This window comes from Diorhabda sublineata, chromosome 8, assembly GCF_026230105.1.
Source record: "Diorhabda sublineata isolate icDioSubl1.1 chromosome 8, icDioSubl1.1, whole genome shotgun sequence".
In the NCBI taxonomy this organism is placed as follows: Eukaryota; Metazoa; Arthropoda; class Insecta; order Coleoptera; family Chrysomelidae; genus Diorhabda; species Diorhabda sublineata.
In genome coordinates, this window is record NC_079481.1 from 14,737,810 (window position 1) to 14,758,656 (window position 20,847).

At 32.2% G+C, this 20,847-nt stretch overlaps 2 protein-coding genes across 8 annotated transcripts in view; one reads left to right on the forward strand and one right to left on the reverse strand.

Moving 5' to 3' along the window:
- LOC130448472 (complexin) overlaps nucleotides 1–20,847 on the forward strand; it is a 535,599-nt gene that overhangs the window by 342,904 nt on the left and 171,848 nt on the right. The window lies entirely within an intron of this gene.
- Nucleotides 4,557–10,666, reverse strand: LOC130448470 (uncharacterized). Of its 3 annotated transcripts, none has more exons than XM_056785879.1 (2): nucleotides 10,271–10,666; nucleotides 4,557–6,287 (listed from the first exon to the last, which is right to left on the reverse strand). In XM_056785879.1, the coding sequence occupies exons 1-2, from the start codon at nucleotides 10,285–10,287 to the stop codon at nucleotides 4,601–4,603; spliced, it is 1,704 nt and encodes a 567-aa protein (XP_056641857.1). In that variant the 5' UTR covers nucleotides 10,288–10,666; the 3' UTR covers nucleotides 4,557–4,600. The 3 variants fall into 3 exon arrangements, 2 of the variants coding, with proteins under 2 accessions (XP_056641857.1, XP_056641858.1); XM_056785880.1 differs by having other exon boundaries at nucleotides 10,240–10,666; XR_008910336.1 differs by lacking the exon at nucleotides 4,557–6,287 and adding an exon at nucleotides 7,789–8,448 and having other exon boundaries at nucleotides 10,240–10,666.

Consider the following 20,847-nt stretch of genomic DNA (forward strand, 5'->3'; position numbering starts at 1 on the left):
TTTTCTCTGTATTTTTTTTATTATTTCCCATGAGAGACACTGTACCGAAACGGAAAAGTATTTATTGCCCACCAAGACACGCCATAAAACAAGAACAGGTCACTAAATCCTGAATAACTCTAGGAAAACGCTACATTGCAGGTGGTGACTACAACGCTAACCATGTTTATAGAGAATCTCGTTCAACAACTACTGAGTGGACAAATTCATGAAAAAATGAAACATAACAACATGAAACATTTATCAAAAGGTGAACCAACACACTGGCCAAATGATAGATATAATATACGGAATCTACTTATCATCCTATTTTGTTCTGAAAGGTGTTTCCTCGCAGTTGAGGCTAATTCTTACTTTGATCTTTCTTCTGACCACTTTCATGTATTAGTTGGTCTAATCACAGAAATAATAATTGAGTAACCCACTCCAACAAATTCATAACCTGCAACAATTTCAGAAGAAGAGTAATCAAAAGTCTGAACATCAATATTCCTCTGAAAACAGATGTCGAGATCACTGAAGTAGTAGAAAAGCCAACATAAAGATTCCACCAGGTTTCCTGGCAAAACATATCATTCTCTCTGTTAAAAACGAAGACATCTAACATAATAAAAATAAAATAATTTATAAAATAAATTTGGCAGCATACAAGGTCGTTCGTAGATGAAACCAATCTAAATAGAGCAGCTCTGGAACTGAAAATTATATTAAATAACCATAGTTCTATCTAACAATATCTAAGAATGGAATGGAGGGCTACATAAAAATAAGAATGTCCTTAAGTTCAAAATCCACCAATCCACAACCCTGAAGATCACTGGTTGAAAAGCAACAGCGAGAAAGCAGAAGCCTTCGCAAAGCACTCATAAAATGTTTTTTGCCTAGCAGAAAGAGATGAACGAGAAAACAATATAAATCAATATTTAATGTCTTAGACTTGATTACAATCAAACTCTTTCAACACTTACCTAAAAAAGGAATTAAAATTATTCATTCATTTATAATGCAATACTCTGATTTTTTCCCAATTCAGTGGAAATTAGCTAAAACCATCCTCAATGCCTAACCCTGGAGAACCGGCTCAAAAAGTGACTTGCCATAGATCAGTTTACTTCCAATACGGGCTAAACTGAGAATCTATTAAAACCAAAATAATATGAAGATAAAAAGTACTGCTCCAAGATATTTTCCGATGTCAGGCATCTGATTAAGTCTCGTACTTGGGTCTACATTACAAAATTTCTTTCCCCAAATTATTTCCTTATCTTCTAATCCTACCCTGAAGATTGGTATTTCATGGTTACTAAAAAAAACTTGATCATAAACGCAGATGTTGTCCACCGCTTCCATAGCTTCACTAAGATCCTCAAATTGCATTTCAACTTCTTTTAGCAAATATCGACAGGCTACAGCAATGGTTGCGAATATGGTGAAATCAAGTTAACGATCCATTTACGTGACCTTCACAAACAGACCAGAAAAATGTCCCTCCGTTACCCTTAAATTGTACATATACAGGAAGTCAAATAGCTTGGAATCCATTTAGAAAGGAGACTTTCTTGGAGGAAACACCTCTTCACAAAAAGACAACAGTTTGGGATGAAACTTAGACAATTATCCTTCGAAAATGAGTTATTGGTACATAAGATAATACTTAAACCTATTTAGACATATGGAATCCAGCATTTACATCAAATATAAATATTATCGAAAAATTTCAGTCGAAAGTTCTGATAATGATAAGAAATGCTCCATGGTATGTGTGCAATAACATCTTTGCGAATAATCTTTAAATCTTTTCGGTACAGATAAAATTAAGTTGACCAGTGGAAAATACAATGAAATACCTTACTCGTAGCCTAATCAGCTTCAAAATGTCGTCTATATTTACTATCATATTTTATTTCAGATTGACTAGCAGTTCTAATAATGTAAAGCTATTCTCAATCTATTTGTCATAAATGTTTTGTGATACTTGTGGGTAGTTCCATGGAATAGACAATGGAGAGGAGATCATAGACCATACTCCACATCTTATTTTTCTATATTTACCTATTTCTAAGGCAACTACTTATAGTGTATCAGAAATTACACTCTAAATAAACAAAAATTAACCTCCAAAAAAATGGAAACGAGGATTATATATGAATGAGTTATTCCAAATCTTAAAACTTCTATTCCGAGAAACTGAGTAAGTACGCTACTGGCGTGACATTTGGTAACAAATGGGCGAACTTTGAAAGTTGGCCAACCAGCAGAAATTGAGATTAGAGACCGGATCTGGTTATAAATGTGCTAAGATTGGAAGGGAATTTTTTACACTTATCTAATGATTAGGCTGTCGTTGTAAACTCGGAGGAAGAAAAGAGGAAAGAATCGGAATGAATGTATCTGGCAACTTTGGTGTTTTCTACAAAGTAAGAGAAATTTGTGAGATTGATATTTTGTGGGAATGGAAATCATTAGTAACAATTTTGACTAATAAATTTGGTTATCAATTAAATAATATCTAAAAAATATTCCAAACAGTACAGTAACAATTCATGTTTTCATTGGAATTGGATTATCTAACTTTGATGATTTTGATCATCAATCAAACGATCAATTTGCTATCTCTCATATACGTAATTTAATACCAACGAATGGTGGAAATTGATATATATTTCATTTGAATATAGTTGAAATATTTGGTATTTTAGTTAGTTATATGTTTGGCATATAACAAATTTAGACTTATATTATTCATTGATTGAGTTTATTAAATAAAGTCTCCGCCGGAAATGTACGAGGATGTATTGATATCTAGTTAGTCTAGACCAGTTCCATGCATAAATAAAATATTGCGTTACCATAGCAACGAACAATAACTTATTAGAAGTGTCAGTGTAAAGTTTGACGTCAAAAAAGTGATCCAGCCAGTTTCTGTGTCAGTCCCCGAAAATATCGCTGCAGTTCATGACATGATTTAATCAGACCGTCGAATTGGGCCAAAACGGATAACTGAAGCACTGAATATTTCATATGAACGCGTTCATCATATGGTTCACCACAATTTGGACATGGGAAAAATAGTTGCAAAATGGATCCCCAAATGTTTGAATGTTGACCAAAAACGTGCAGGTAAGTAGAAGCATCGCGTTCGATCTGTGCTGTGTGATTTTAAAACGATGTAGACTTCTTAAACGGAATTGTTACTATGGATGACACTTGGGTACATACGATCCAGAAACAAAGCAACAATCGATGGAATGGCAACACTCTGGTTCTCCAAGACCTAAGAAGTTTCGAGTACAAAAATCTGCTGGAAAAGTTTTTGCTCCAGGTTTTTGGGATTGTCATGGATTAATCATGATTGATTTTTTGGATAAGGGTAGAACAATAACTGAAGATTACTATTCGACATTACTGACCACTCTACGGGTAAAAATCAAAGAGAAAAGACGCGGAAAGCTATCCAAAGGTGTTTTGTTTTTGCAGGACAACGCCCCTGCACACAAATATCATGTTGTAATGCAAAAAATTCGTGATTTAGGGTTTGAATTAGTATAACATCCCCCTTATTCACCAGATTTGACTCCGTGCGACTATCATCTCTTTCCTCAACTGAAAAAAAGTTCAAAAGGTCGTATTGCCTCCTCGAACGAGGAGGTATTTAATTAATTTCATCACGAATATTTTGTTTGAACTGTTCCATCGTTTCTGGTTTGTTTGCATAAGCCTTGCTTTTCAGATATCCTCAAGTTTTCAATCATATCACGATATCGCTCCCCATTGACCGATTTCAGTTTCAAAGAAGTAATGTACAATGATTCCTTCTGACCAAATTACACACCAGAGTGTCAATTTTAATGGATGCAAAGGTGACTGATGAATAATTTGAGGGTTTTCCATTGGCCAGAACCGACTATTCTGTTTATTCACATATCCATTCAAATGAAAAAGTGCCTGGTCACTCATGATTTTTTCATGAAAATTGGGATTGTTTTGAACACTTTCTTGAGTAGCAATAATGTTTTCAATCTTGCAGTACGTTGTGGTCTATGCTTGGGCCTATCATCTGCAATCCCTCTTTCTTCGAAATCATTCACTACACGATAAATAGTGCTTCTTATTGTCACGGTGTTTCTCCCAAAAATTTAACGTCATCGTCACAATAATCGATGATTGATTTTGATAAAATGTTTTAACGATTACACGTTGGTTTATCGAATATTTTCCATAATAAATCCGTCTGCCACGTCTCCACGACTGTCAAATATGAATTATCAACCCTAATGTCTACCAAAATGGCGGTAAAACAAAGTAGTATACCTTTCCGGTGGACATCTTGTAGTTCTAAATTGAAGTTCGATGAAAAAAAATGAAACAACACTGAAATCATGCTGGCAGCGTTTCGTATCAACTTATTACTCATGTTTCCATATCATGAGTATGAAATATTGAATGTATATATATATATATATATATATATATATATATATATATATATATATATATATATATATATATATATATAAATATATATTTGTATATGGGGATTAAAATAAAACTGAATATGAAAAATAATTTATTGATCAATAGAAAAACCTTGGAATTTATCTCATTCTTTTTTTTCGTTTCCATCTATAGATTCTTCAAATATTTCTTCCTTCATCTTCAATTGACTTGACAATGTTTTAATACCATCAAACATCGATTTAGGATGTAGTGTTTCCATAGATAAATCTTGTACATTAAACGAAGTAATTGGTAATCGAGGAGGAGGAGGAGGAGGAGGAGGAGGAGGAAATTCAGAAGAATTTGTCTTTAACGTTACATCATTGATTTGATCTGATTCATCAACATCTATTGTTTTAACAGACTTTAAGGCGCTCAAATTGAAACTGGGAATCACAGTTTCAATTTTTTCGGCAACCACATTCACATCTATACTACCCCTTCTTTTTCTTGCTTCTATGAATCGTTCGTGTTTACCTAGAGACTGTTTTAATTCTTGTAACATCAAACTTAAGTAAGTCTCAGTATTATTATCTTTTTGATATGAGCTCGGTTCATCAGCGGCATTATCAAAATCTTTTTCCAAATAAAGCTCGAAGTTTTCTTCCGGTACATAAGTTACATCATCGTGGTGATAATTCACGTTTATAGAATCTCGGGAGTGTTGTTCTACTTTTGGGGTTTCGTTATTCTCGGAAGTTGATTGCGTGATTAGAATACCGTATAATCTACACAAGAGATCTAGTGATTCGTACGCAGCGAATGTGTGATTCCTTAAATCGATTAAAGCGGTTTGTAACGTTTCAGAAGGCGGGTCATCGGTAGTTTCTATCTCGGTAATAATAGTATGATATTTTTCAGATATAACCGAAATATTATCAATAGCAGATAACAATGTTTTGTGTAGTTTATTAGAGATATGACGTTTTGGTTTAATTGATTTGAGTTCTTTGATTTTCGCATCGATGTTTCTTAAAGTATAAAATTCTTTCTTTGTTATATTATAATACTGTTTCAAGAAATTCAACAAGGAATTTAGTTTGTCTATGATTCTTTCGTATACTTCATCAGTGAGTTGATCAGTTGGACAGAGGAACATGATACTTAAGTAACTGAATAATTTTGATGTTAACCACACATGAATATCTTTGGTTTTATTCAAAAAATCTAATCCATCTTGTAGGTTATCGAATCGATTTAAATCGCTTAACGGTTGAAAGTATTTGAATAAATTGAAATCATCCACAAGATTTTCTGAGAAATTAACAATCATTCCTATGGTTTTAATCATTTTATCAAAATACAGTTTTTCATTCGAGAGGGTATTTTTCAAAAATATATCGATTTGTTTAGTATAACCACTGAATAGATTATTTTGACTTTTATTTTCAACATCAATTCTTGTTTTTATATACTTTTTGATGAAATTATTCAAATTATTGATATTTTTAAAGTTATCCACCATATCTTGCAATAATAATTGTTGAAAGGCACGTCTCTTATATTTTTTTATTTCAAAGTACGTAGCTATGCCAGTTGCAACTAGGGAAGGTAGCAGAAAAGCTTTATGTAATTTTTTTATTAATAATAAGTTGCCCAATAAAGTTGTTAAGCTCAATTTTATAGCACAAGAAGGTTTATATTTAGGAAAGGTGAGTGGGTTATTAGGTTTATAGTAATTGAATAGAATTTGCAAGTCTTCGTCCAAAAGTAGCCCCGATTCGAGAATTGTGTTTACATAAGAATCCGCCAATACTTCATAGTAGTTCGAGGATATATCCATTGTTGACCTGAAAAAAACATTAAAATTAATATGTAATGTCAGAACGAATTTGTACTGAATTACAAATAATGAGTTCTTTGTTTGTATATAAATGGAAGTTTAATTTCCTTAAAGTTTTTACTTCTTACTGTCGGTTTTAGAATGAAATTGAAGTAACTTTTAACCTTAAGTTTTTGATTGTGTAAGTGCGTTTCATAATCGACTATTGAGCTTAAAGCCTGCTCTAAGAATCCTTTAAGTTTAAGTCAGAAACAGAGATTCGTTGGATGGTTTTCAGGTACGACGAAGGAAATTTTTCATAGGAAGGTTTGCTGGATACACTCCAAAAACCATGACAAATTGGCAGCATCGAAAGTTTCTTCTTGTTTAAACATGGGTGAGGATCGCGGGAAAAGTGTAAGTCCACAATGAAAATATTTTCTTTATGTAGTTAAAACCTCTACAGGATTTGGCCCTAATATAGCAGTTGCTCTTCTGCAGGGTTTGGGGTTGTGGTGGTTGCATGGGGTTGTACTATCCTGGCTTAGAAGTGGTAAAGCGAACGATCATTCATTGACCAGAAAAAAAAGAAAAAAAAGCTCTGGTTTAAGTAAAATCGATTTTTCTCGGTTTGGGAATCTGCTTTTTTTGTTTATTTTCAATTTAAATGGGGGAGGGGAGTACAGCTGCGACTGCATTATTCTTTGGCTATTTGGTTGGAGAACCGCTTCACCAGATCACGGGGAAACCGCAGAAAACCTGCAACACCGACGATTAAGTTCAAGTCCCGATTTATTGACTTTTATATCACAGTGTACAAGCACATATTCTTGGAAACCTCAACGAATATTGATTATAACCTTAGACTAAGACAAAAGAGGACTCGCAACCTGAAAATCTTACTAGTTAATAATGTTTTTAGTATGAAACATTGCGACTTTTCATAAAATATTTTCTTTATCTGTATCTATATAGGTACTATCTGCAAATGAAGGTCATCCAAGTTGAATAAAATTTTAACATTGCATGCAAACTATTAAATTCAAATAAAATTAATCATTTTACTGGGTGTAAAGAATATGAAATGTCACAGATGACAAGTAACAAGACATTTTCTGCTGTGTGGTAGCGCTAAAAAACCATGTGCTAACGAAAGATATGTAAAATATATTATGGTTTTTTTTTAAATATGAGAATAAACAATAATATCCAGTTCAAGAAAACCAAGAAACAATTGAGTAGTTCCTATCCATGGTCCTTCGAGCTGGATTAGATTTGAAACCCGTCAATGTACAAGTGGATCAGAAAACCTATTAGAGCTGGAATATCGATCGTCTTTCTTTGACAAGATTTAAGTTTGAGGATATAAAAATGATGTGTTATGATTAATATTTATTTTTGGAAGAAAAAATATCCTTGCCCTTATAACGGAATGCTACTGATGTTTATTTGCAAATGAGAGGCTTAATTGGTGCTGACTCTACGATAAAAGCAAACGGAGTAGCTACCGACATCTATAAAAAAATTAATAATTAATAACTTTCTATGACATTTATCATAAATAAGGGATGGGTTTTTGAAAAACAAAAACATTTTGATAGCAAACTTCATTTTTATAATATTTTTAGAACCTAGTTTACAAATTATGAACATTACAAATAATACAGTGAGGGAAAACTTGATGGAATTAATAATTTAAAACAAGTTATAAAAAAACTGAATAGAATGATACAAAATTAAAATTATTATTCATTCACAAGTTATTATGAAGTATAAAAAACATTGATGACATTACAGATTTCCATAATAGTTTATAAAATCAATGTTTTTTAATCATTATCATCATCAGATGGAGTGTCATCCTTATATCAATTTCTCTTTAGAATTGTGAATTATTGGAGAGTATATTTTCAATTCATCAGTCCTAAAATCCAAGTTACTTGTTATTTTTGGTTTTTCTGAATAATTAATTTCTTCCGGAGCTACTGCCTCAAAAATTCTTTATCTCCTTTTTCTCTTCTGTGGTAAATTATCTCTATTAGTGGGAACCGATGCCTTTAATATTTCAGATTCCTCGGATGTCTCTTGTGATAGAAAATCATTTGAAAATAACGGGTCAAAATTTGACGATTCGATCTATTTTGATAAAGAACGAAATAGGTCGAAACTTAAAATCTATCACAAGAGACCTAAAATCAAAACAAATCATTAAGAAAAAAAAAAATAATAATATGTGCCAAATAATTGTGCATTTCGACGTGGAGTGATTCAATGTAGACGAATCAAACATGTTTGATTTTAGTCGTGAAATCGTTAGTGAAACCAAAAGGTCGTAACAACAGTAAGGAGTTTAATGTTTGTGTCCGAATTCAAATTCGACCCACATTGTAAGAGGTATTGAATCTGAGATTCAATCATTGATAAAAAGTTTCCAAAATCATCTGGTTTTGTATCCATTCTGTAACTCAGAAGCGTCTGGTCATTGTGTCTTGTAGACGATCAATCTTCTAGTACAAAAAAAACTCATAGCGTCACAGCTTTCAAAATCTAGCTCTTTCATGATTGACGTTCTGTTCTTATGTGTCACAAACTGACATAGATGGACACGGAAACCGCATGCGTCTCACGAGCCAAGTTACAAACACCCCTATTAAAAGTCTTCGAATCTTAATTGAGACAAATAATTTAAAAATCAATTTGCCCAAGAGGTTATATTAGTATATCACAAGTTTAAGTTAGTAGTTATAGGCTTCAAAATTCGATTAGAAAATCGTATTCACTGATAGTTCTAAGTTCCTTGCACATCTCACAGTTAAAGTTTTTTCCCCTTTACCAACTTACTCTGCTAACCGGTGCTAGCAGAATTTGTTAGCCAATTTGCTCTTTCTTCTTCATTACTATCCTGTATCTCCCAATTTATACTGGTTGGTTCGGGATGACAAATTAGGCTCTTCTTGATCTTCTACTTCGTTGTTGTCGATTGGGCACGACCCAATATCCTCTGCATCAGTGTAGGGAGCTTGCTGTTACATAGCCTAGCGCCTCGCACTATGTGTCAGTTGTAGCACGTCCTACTTCGCTCGCTCTCATCAATAAATTGGGAGAAATTGTAATCACCAATTAGTAAGACATCCAAATTGCTAGAAAGGAGCAGCAAATAATGTTTGACTGTCACAAAATTGAGAAAGAGGTATGAGGCGACGTTTCAATACTTCAAAAAACGGTAACAAAAACCGCAGCTTAAGAAACCGTGCTTTTGGAGTAGTTCCACGAAAAATTTTCTGTATTAAAGACACGTTCAAGCTTATGGTGTGAATATTCTATAACGAAGTCCATCCTTCTCATAGGTAAAAAGATAGATATTTCAAAGTAACCTGAACTTCGGGCAATTTCAAAAAAAACTAAATAAATCATTGTTGTTTAATGTTGTTGTTGAGATAAAAAATTAAAGATATTTCCCCATTACTTGTAGTTGAAAACTGAATATATAATGTTTAAGTTGATAAAATTAATCTTACAAATTACTACCACCCAATGGTGGTAAGTTAATTCACTACCCGTCAAGAGCAATCGATACCTTTCTTGTAATTGTCACTTACGTCCTTTAAAACAGTGTGAAATGTACGTTTACAATTTAGGGAAGAAAAAAATGTTCATTTCTATTTGATTTATTGAAAAAACCAATAATCAGAGTAAACTTTGATGTTCACGTTTATTGAGTTTGTTCAGTTCAGTTTGTTCTAACATACGTTAAGAAATCAAAACCAAAAATATCTTCACAATCAAATAATGAAGAGAACTTTTACGTTTACACAATCAACTATCTCATAAATTTTTCGAATAATTTTTCTAGTTTTTACACAAACCTGGTATATTTCGATTTATATCACACGATAAAACTAGATGGTAATTGTGAGGTTATGTACATTTTAAGCTCTTGATTATCAATACCTAAAAAGGCGGTAATAAAATTAACTTACCTTTCTCAATAATTAATTAATTGAGGCTTACCAATCACTAAATTTCATTACGTAACTGTGTATTTTAAAAAATCTATTTCATGTAAAAACTAAATATAGACTCGAACCGGCGCATTCAAAGTCGACTGTAATAAACATTTTACAGTGTTGCCTATGCCAAACCTCACTATACAAACAACAGAAGCGGAAATGAGGCGCAGAGTTTATTTTTAAATTTAATTGCTTTAGAGATATATAATTTTTCCGTTAATGGTATAAATTTCTAGCAAATAATTGGCTGCTATTAACTTATTTCATTTCATACGTTCTAATAAATGAGATTGGCTCATTTGAGACTTGAAGTTATCGTGAAATGCCGGCAACCCGGCACTATCGACCACGTAGTAGAAGCACAACCATCCAAAATCGCTGACGATGACGCATATAGTTCGGGAGCTGGATTTTAGTGGGTATTAGGAGCTGATAAATTGATTATTATAAATTAATTATTAATTTATAAATAACGACGAACTTGTTTTATATATTATATTTATATCATTTCCACTGTACTAACAATCTTTTGCATACATAAAAGTTTTAAAAATATTCTTTTAATTGATTTTAATAAATTTGGCAATATATATATATATATATATATATATATATATATATATATATATATATATATATATATATATATATATGTATATGTATATATAAGGTTGGGCCAATAGAACTTTTTTAGCTACCTCTAAAATATCGTGATAATGAAAAAATTCTTTTTTTTTGGTATTTCAATGAATAATAACGAATTATTGTGTAGCAGAAAGAAATAGATATTTTTGTAGTAAATTAATCGGCCTACAAAAAAGGTTTCAAATATTTTTTCTCTAATAAAGTCCATTAAAACTTATTCGCAGTTTTTTTTCTTAACCTCTTTTTTATTTGCAATCTGTAAAATTTTATAATGAGCAAATGGTATAAAGGCAATATAAACTGTATTGTAGGAGAATCACCCAGTGGCAATTTCCCTTCACTATCGTTTTATTGAAGGATAACCATACAACACATCACTATGATACTAAAATCTGTTAGGCATGTCTTTTAAGCCTCCACTGGGTGTCAGGTCTCATTAGAGGTTGAGCCAATATATTGGGATGGGTTTGCATGCGGTAAGGATATTTTTGGAAGAAAGGAAATATTTCTTCTTAACTTTCTTAATTTGGAGGTCACAAACGCTGTTGGGTACATATCAAGGATCATTTACAATAAATCTGAACACTTTTGATTGAAATCTTTCTAGAATTGCTATACTTCAGTTGGATGCAGTGCCCCATAGTTGATTACCATAACTCCAGATGGGTTTGTGTGTGACTTTGTATATTAGCAGCTTGTTGTCGATTGTTAGTTGAGATTTTCGACCTATTGACCAGTACAGTTTGCTGAGTTTGAGACCCAATTGCTCTCTCTTGATTGGTATGTGTATGCTCCAGGTTAGTCGTTGGTCCATATGAATTCAGAGGTATTTTGCACGTTTTTTTTGTTGCAGAAGATGTCCGTTTAAATTACAGTTAGGCAGGTTCTTATCCGTTAAATGTATGTAATATCCAGATTTATTTTCATTTCCTTTAATTCTCCAAGTTTTTAGCAACAAGGAAGTGGCATTCAAGTTTGTCTGCAATATATGAGAGGCAATAGCTGGGTCCTGGTAAGATGCTAGCACGGCTATGTCATCTGTATATGTTGAGGTAATTACCTTGTTGTGTGTGGGAACATCAGCTGTGGAAATCCTGATATAATCGGATGTAGAGTGGTGATTTAATCTTGTATTTTGACTTGAAAGTGCTGTTCTGCAGGTAGGCTTTTAGGATTTCTGATTTTGTATATTAGTCCATCGATAGTGCCAGACCTTATCGAATGCCTTAGCGATATCTGAAAAGGACGCCGAACGGTATTCTTTATCTTCAAAAGATTGGTACACTTTTTTTGTGACTCGATGAACTTGTTCTATGGGGCATGTTGCTCTCTAAATCCAAATTGGTGATTAGGTATTAGGTATTAGTCTTCAGGATCTTATTGGTCTGTAAGATGTAGTGTCTTCAAGAGGTCTCCCTAGCCTAGTGATTAGTATAATTTGGTCCACAAAATTGGAAAATAACCTTGTTCTTAATACTGAATTGTATAATTGTGTTAGATACTTCAACCTCTTATTAGTTAGTTACTTCAGATCATATCCGGGAGGCTCCAGTTGATATGGAGATTCCAGAATATCTTTGACTTCGGTTTCAATATTAAAGTTGTTCTCAAGGGTTTGGGACGGAAGATTTGTTCTAAGTGTTTTGCAAACATGTTTGCTTTATCTTGTTATTTGTTAGTTATAGTCTATTTAGTTTTTTTGTTGTTTTCCATAAGTCGTAATCAGTTGCTTCTGTTGCGTTTAAATTCCTAAGGTAGTTATGTATTTCATCTTTTTTATTATTTATTATTATTATTATTGATTTTCAGTTCTGAAGTTGCCTGATTCAACTCAGTCTTGTCAGCGAAAGCGTGTGTTCTTTGCCAAATTTTCATAAATTTCCTTTCATTCGCAGTTAAAGTTCAATTCTACAAAAAAATGTCTGAAAAACATAGAACAACATATTTTTCGTGACTTTTCCAATTTGTACATGCCAAATTTATTGAGAAAAACTGATTTAAATTTAGTCGGGATAAATGTGAAGATTTTTGATGCGATTATGTCTATTATTTTATTATTTATTATTTGAAATTAGTTTTTTCAGCCCACCCTAATATATATAATAAATAACAGACTTTGAAACTAGTTTGTAGATAAAGAAAAAATAAAAGTAGGTTTATATGGGTAAATCCGAATTAATATGAAAATAGTCAAGAATATCATTTTTATACCGTGATAAACATCACGTTCCAGCAAAAACTTTTCGTAATTTGTTTTGCAAAATGGATGGAGTGGAAGAGTTGGAAAAAGAAAAAAATATTTTATGCTGAGAATTTAGTAATCAAATAACAAAAATAGATAATATCTTGATATTAGTAAATTAATAAGAATTCAATAAAAAGAACTTGAAGCAGCCTAACCTAACCAACTACGATAATAATAGATATAAAGGAAACAGCTGAATAATAAGAGGATGGATTTAAAACCTTAGCACAGAAAGATAGGGTAGATATTTAACATCAAGAATAGTAGGAAATAAACAGCGAGAAAGTAGAAGATGGAATACGTAGAATGGAAACAAGGAAATCTTGTAGATAATACGGAATAATTGCGGAAATTATAAAATAGCAAGCACAAAAAGGAAGAGAGTAGACTTGAAATATATGCGAAAACAAGGAATCAGGCACCATGTGATAATTATAGGATGATGTCTAGATGAAACGGCTATAAACCATACCTACACTAGAACTTTGGAAAAGAGATATATATCAGAATATAAGTTGAAAGATAGAAGCAGAAATAACGAGAGAAGAGAAAATAACAAAGAAATTTTAATACACACTAAACAAATTGAGATTAGGCACCTATGGCAAATAAATCAAAATGGAACAAATGTGGAAGTGCTGGAAAAAGACAATAATGATAAATAAGGAAAATAAAGAGAAAGAATGAAAGAAATATTAGGGTAATAAAGGCATCCATATCTACTTTATATCAGAAAAATCGATTTCTTGAAGAAATCAAATGATGTTTGGAGCTATGGTTAAATATGGAGTAATAATTTAAGTTGAAAAAGATGTACTCATAAGATGCGCTAATTTCTTTGATTGTTCAAATTTTGTGATATAAAGAGATTTGTTTGAAAATTGAATGAGATTTTTGAGGAAATGGTTGGGTTAGGTAGAGGGAAGTAATTAATAATATATTATTATATATATTATATATATATTAATATTAATGCTTAGTGAAGAGATACAAAAGAAAGCATTTTGGAAATAATCAGTTAGATATAAAGTAGAAAAGGATATCTAGAGAAGCAGAAATATATAAGTAATAAGGTAGATATACCATAAATATGAAAGTGGGATGATAATGGATGGGAACATTGAATTAAAGACAAACCAGAACTGGAATCCTCGTTCCATACCTGATAAGACTGAAAAAGAATACAAGAAATAGTATATCACACTAATAGAGTAGAAAGTTAGTTTTTTCTGCCCTGCGTACCATTACGTAGCGCAGCTCAGAGCTCTCAAAACTCTTTCCTTATATGATATATTTCCTATAGTCGGTCAAAAGTAAGTATGATTCTTTTGAACCTATCTTGAGGGCATCACACGTGCAGTTCAGAATTCTCATATGCAGCTTTACCAATAATTGTTTGGTTGGTATGGATAAAAAGAGCTTTCTGCACGCTCGTTGGTTTCACTACCTTTTAGTTGTTCACCAAAGATTGGAGATGTTTCTTTATATGGTCACTCTTAACATTCCAGCACGCACTTGGGTCTATTCTAAGAATATTTGATATGCACAGAAAGACAATACTACGCACAAATTTACCCTTTTCTCTTAAAGAAAAAACTTCATTCTAGAAATTTCTAAGGAATCTGTGGACAATTGTTGATGCTAGACATGAGCATACACGCGCAATAAGTGACGAATAGAAAGTTGCTTTGCCATGATTGATCTTCAACCGATGATAAATCAGGCAAACAAGCTGGTGGTGTTATGGTGTTATGTAGCCCTTGTCGTATAAGTGCCTACATTATTAGCTCTTGAATCTCAGGAAAAACAAATTTAAAAATAGAGAAACACGCTGGTAATGAAAATTATAATGATCTGTATCGTATTATTTGGACGTTAATGAAGGATTTAAAGCCGAAAACTTAGATAATTGTTAAAGAAAGCGGAATACAGAGATGGAGAAGCTATGGTTTCTTTGTATTATTCTATGTTTCTTATTTTACAAGCTTACAGTCTATTATTTGTGATAGGTAATATCGTATCAACGTATTACAAACAGTAAACAAACAAAGAATGCCCAAATTAAGAAATATATTGAAGAAAACGGGAGCTCCTGATCATGTAATCAGCCTTATCGCGAGTTTATACACGAACAACATAGCAGTTTTCCATAAAGATGATATGGTTTTTGAGATTGAATAAAGTTGTGAGAAAAGGTTGCTTGTTTTCACTCTGTTTTATAATATCTTCAGTGTTTATCCAATGCACATTGATTTCAAAGTATGACGTAAAGGATTTGCCAACAACAACGTCCTAATTTCATCAAGGATACAAACAAAGAAGGGACTATTGAAATGAATAGCAAATAGCTATAAAAATAAACTATCAGAAAAAGAAAAAAAATTCTAGATATTGTTTCCATTTTCGGAATACAACTTGAGAGAAATATAGAAAGAAAAGGATTTCATTTAAATTTGGATCAATCTTACAAAATTATCGAATCATTTGTATTTTAAGGGAAGACTAAAAGAAATCACAAGATTCTTTACATGATAAAGAAACGATGCAATATTGTTAGTTAATACAAATATTTAATCTGCGAATAAAAACTTCAAATATTCACCACAATCACATTATGATGAAAAAGATATGGAAACGCAACAAGATTCAACACATTGATAGCTAACTTTTAATAATTGGTAGCTAACTTCCATGGTTTGGTTACACAGGCCAACAAAAAACTTTTGTTTGAAAACTTTTTTCAATTTAATAGCTCATATTTATAGATTTTTATGTGCTGAATCCAAATCTACCCTTAGTTTCCAAGCATTATGTATTTTATTATAATCCAATACCCCTGGATGAGGAAATCAATGAAACACTTATATGTTACATCATAAAAATGGTTTGTATCTGCAGTATAGTAATGTAGAGTGTTAATACAGGGTTTACTTGTCAACTGGAATTTGTCTATATTTCTTTTCCCCTTTTCTTTGAAATTTTTTGTGTAACTTTTTCTGCGATAATTCGTCGCTGAACTTTCCGGTGAAGTGACCAACAGTAATCTCCCATCATGTTGGTTAGGCCCTGGTACACGTTTTTCCATCACTTTAACATCCTGGAGAAAACGCTCACCTTGCTCCTCACTAACATTTCCTAAATTGTCCGGGAAGTAATCGAGGTGGCTGTTCAAAAAGTGAACTTTTAGGCTCATCAAACATCCTAACTCTTCAAACATTTTAGCATGTTGGCAACAATAGACTTATATTCTGGGTCTTTTTCATTTCCCAAGAACTTGGTGACAACTTGCTTGAAGGATACCCATGCTTCTTTTTCATTTGAGGTCATTGTGGATTCGAAGTTAACGTCAAACATTATTTTTCTAATATCCAATAAGACGCCTTCTTTCAATTTAGCTTCTGAAAGGTGTGGAAATTTCTGACAGAGACATTTGAAACAAGGCCCGTTTTTAGGCAAAGCCTTTACAAACTGTTTCATGAGGCATAACTTAATATGTAGTGGTGGTAGGAGGACGTTTTTTGGGTCTACAAGGTTTTTGCGTAAAATGTTCTTTTCGCCAGGCTTTAAAGACTCTCTAACATTACTTTAGAATCAAGTGCAGAATAACTTTTATTTAACACTATTTCTAGATTTTCGTAGCTCTCTTTCATATGTACATAATGACCAACAGGTACAGAAGCATACACGTTACCATTGTGTAATAAAACAGCCTCCAAACTATTTTTGAATGAATCAATAAACAGCCTTCGGTCTTCTTTTTTGTACTCAATTCCAAACTCACTCATTAGACCAGGAATGTCTGAGCAGTACACCAAATCACCCTCTTGTTCAAAATACTTTGAAAATTGCTGTTCTCTCTTCCTATACACATGAACGCTAGTTCAAGCCGCCAACAAGTTCTTTTCTTTTAGCCTAGAGCCCTAACTAAGTCGTTAAGCTCGACCTGAGAAAACAATTTAGGCTCTATATTTTCTGTGACACATTGAAATTCTTTATCGTATTCGTCTAACTTTGACTGTACATAAGAACATTCTTCAGTTAATAAAATTTAAGTCCTCTGGTGGTTCAAGGACCGGCAAATCCTCACCGTGCCCTACTGGTCGGATAGCGGACGGAAGGTTAGGGTAGCTTATTACCTTCAATTTTATTCTAATTATAAAAAAGCTGTTAAATTTTAAAGTTTTTCATAAGTTTCATAAGTAACTATAAAATGTGAATAAATGGTGGGTGATACAGCTTTTTAAGTATCATATTTGGATTCAACAACCTAAAAACATGAGAATAAGGTATTTTCAGTAAAAAAGTTTTTTAATCATTGGCCTATGTTATCATCAATAAAAGCTCAGAGGATTCGCTTGCATGATATATTGTACCCCATATAATCACTTCTAGAGCTTGCACCCACAAATAAAATCGGGACTCGCCACTATACAGTCTCTATTCAAAAGTTCCATCTTATCTTCGGAATATAATCTAGGGAAATTTGGAAACTGTATATTGAAAGTTGCAATGGTGCCTACTATTGGTGATAGATGACTTGCTCGTAGAAAGAAACTTCATAAAGTAATTGTGACAAAGAATTATTGGGATACTATAATTATATGAAAATTATAATTTGACATGAAATCTTTGTACAGTAATTTTACTTGTGTTTATTCATACTGCAATTCGAAATTTGATGAACAATACTTATCACAGATTGAAGAATCTCTTCTCATAATTTGCTCGCAATGAATTATTGACACACTACCCTGTTACAATATTAACAGTTTTATTGCATTCTTCAACATCTGTATAATATTTACTATTACTCCTGAAGAATTTGTAGTCTGCTATATCCTTTGCATCAATACCACTCGTTTTTTTAAACAAACTTGAAGGATGTTTCGAATATCGCTATATTCAATTAGATGCCACGTTATACAGCGATAAAATGATGTTAAAATTATGGGTTCTCATTACTTATAACAAACATTCTAGCCCATAAGTTCACTCCGGCGAGACTTTCGTTATTTAGATGATGCTCAAAGTTTCTTTTTGTATCATTATCGTCAATATTTATGTTATCTTCGTCGTAGTTTCTACACCAGATCGTCATCAATACCGTAGATGAATAGCATTGATGGAAGAGTCCTTCTAAAATAGTCTTCCCAGCAATTGACAGATTTGACAATGAACTCAGTTTGATAATATGAATAACAATAATGTATTTCGTTGCTGGTAACTCAATCTAAGCAAAGCTGGCTTGTTTATTCAGGTCTATGTTGATGACTTCGCTTTTCTTTATTCGGTAAAATAAGCTGGTCCCATCTTAAGTGGTTTGAAGTGATGTAAACAGGTGCTGTTATAGTCAAATTTTGGTAGAATCGGAAGTCGATCATCCTCGAAAATATTTTAGTCGTTTCCGAAAGCCCAAACGTGAAATAAATACAATTTATAGTGTATAAATAAAAACTGTGCAGATTTAATTAGTTTCATTTTAAACCTATTTTGTCCAAGCCTAACAAATTTTGTAATCTTTCGAATGGAATTGAGAGAAGGTTTATTAGTGGGAAAATTTACTATAAAACAAGTAAGTGAAGTTAATTTACCTTCGATCGCTGAAGACGATAACTTTGTTATCGAAACGCACGTCACACGTCACACAGTGTAATTGTGAGTGTTGATGTAGTGGTAAACAGTGTAATCAGGATCAATATCACCAACGATTTTAGAAATTCCAACTTAGTTTACAAATAAGTTGAGATAATTTACTTTCTATATATTTTGAAAAATATATTAATTTCAATTTTGTTAAAAAAATACATAATTTTTTTTCCTCAAAAATTCTCTAACATTATACGTAAGTCTTTAACAGGTCAAAAATGATTTCAGCCTGTTTACACTACAAAATTTTCAAAAACTTATGGTAACAAAAAAGGAAATTATAATGGGGTCTGCGAGGCTTCAAAATTATATCCGCGTATCACGTATGTTCTATTGGGTGTTATACATAAAGGCTAGTCATGGTTGGTGAATGCCCAATGATTTTTTTGGGCAGGGACCAAATGGTACCTGAGACATTAATAATAAAAGTTTGGAGGAACAGAGAACAGAGAATATCTCGCATTTTGAATAATATATCATTTGATATACGGAGGAATTCAAAATGAAAGGCTTGACTAGAGAAAACCTTTACGGAAAATATTTATAAAAGTGAACTTATTATTAACAGAACTTATCCCCATGTTTTGAAGCCTAGAGAGCGCTCACATTAAATTTTGGATAAATACCATTTGCAGCAGGAAAATAAATAGTTTATAGAAGATTTTTTTTAGTTTTCTAGTAGCTTTCACATCAACAATCGGATTCTATTCTTCGAGTTATTTCTTTGTGACGCATATGCGTATGCATTCAACCGTTTCACTAACTATAATTAGATACGATGGACCGATCCCTTTTATTTAATTTTCCTTTCTCCATTTACACACGTTTCCTCTATTCAACGTTGATTAATTAATTTCAATTTTATAAATTGAGATCTACTGTCTAGGTTGACCAAGAATATGTGCACAGAGAGGAATATTATGATTCCGAATAAATTGTGAGCCCTAGAAAATCATAAATATGAATAGCAGATTATTTTTGGTTATTATACTGATTTTTAAGGAAACCATAATAACCGAAATTATTGAAAAACTAAAATGAAATCTAGCTCTTCATAGCAAATAATTTTGAGGATTAATTTCAACACTTTATAATTTGGTTTCAGTTCTGTAAATTGTTTTTTCTCAATTCATCATGATAAGAGTGCGTCAACATATTTTCATATTTTCTCCCACCAACTGTTTTGAATGTGACCAATATATTTCTTAGAAAAATAGACATTCTGTAAAAGAATGTACTTTTCAACGGATGTAGAATATTCTACTAACTTTTCATATGCTCAATACTAAGACTGTCAAGCGCAATAAGAAATATCCGCCAATAGAGAAATATTATTATGATAACCCAAATTAACTATAAACTATTATATATCAAATTGATACACACATTCTCCATTTTGGCGATGCAACGTCAACGAAAAGCGCGCAATATCTACTTAAGCTATTGCAGCCATTGCCAGGTATGTAAATTAAATTTTAGGTGCATTTACAGTTTTTGAAAAATTAAAAAAAGGTTTGTCCAGGTTTATTTCTTCTTCTCAAGAAGTAATCCATATTCAACATTTGAGCATCAAAAATTCCTTGGATGTCTGGTTTATTTTGGCCTGTTTTTTTTAATGATTTAGTAGTAATTTCTAAACATTTGCTTGTTATTACTTGTTTTTCTATCGATTTGATAAAAATGGTCAAAAATCAGTTTATTCGACACATTTTACTATTGATTTTATAAAAAATTTTAGAAATCTAGTTTAAGATTTATGGAATGTTGGGCATTAAGAACGTTAACATGTATCAAATAATCTACAAAACTGAAAAATAAAAACGAAATTTCGAAGTAATGAAGTATGTAGAATCGTTCAATATCGTATTCCAGAAATTTGCTTGGATTGAAAACATCCCCTCAAATCACTAGATGTCGTTAAATCTTAGTAAACGTCGGAATCAGACATTAACTTTTATTACCACTTAATGCGGATTACAGTAAATATTGAACAAACTCAGTACTATAACTGATTGACGACAAAATTTAAGTACTAGCTCCAT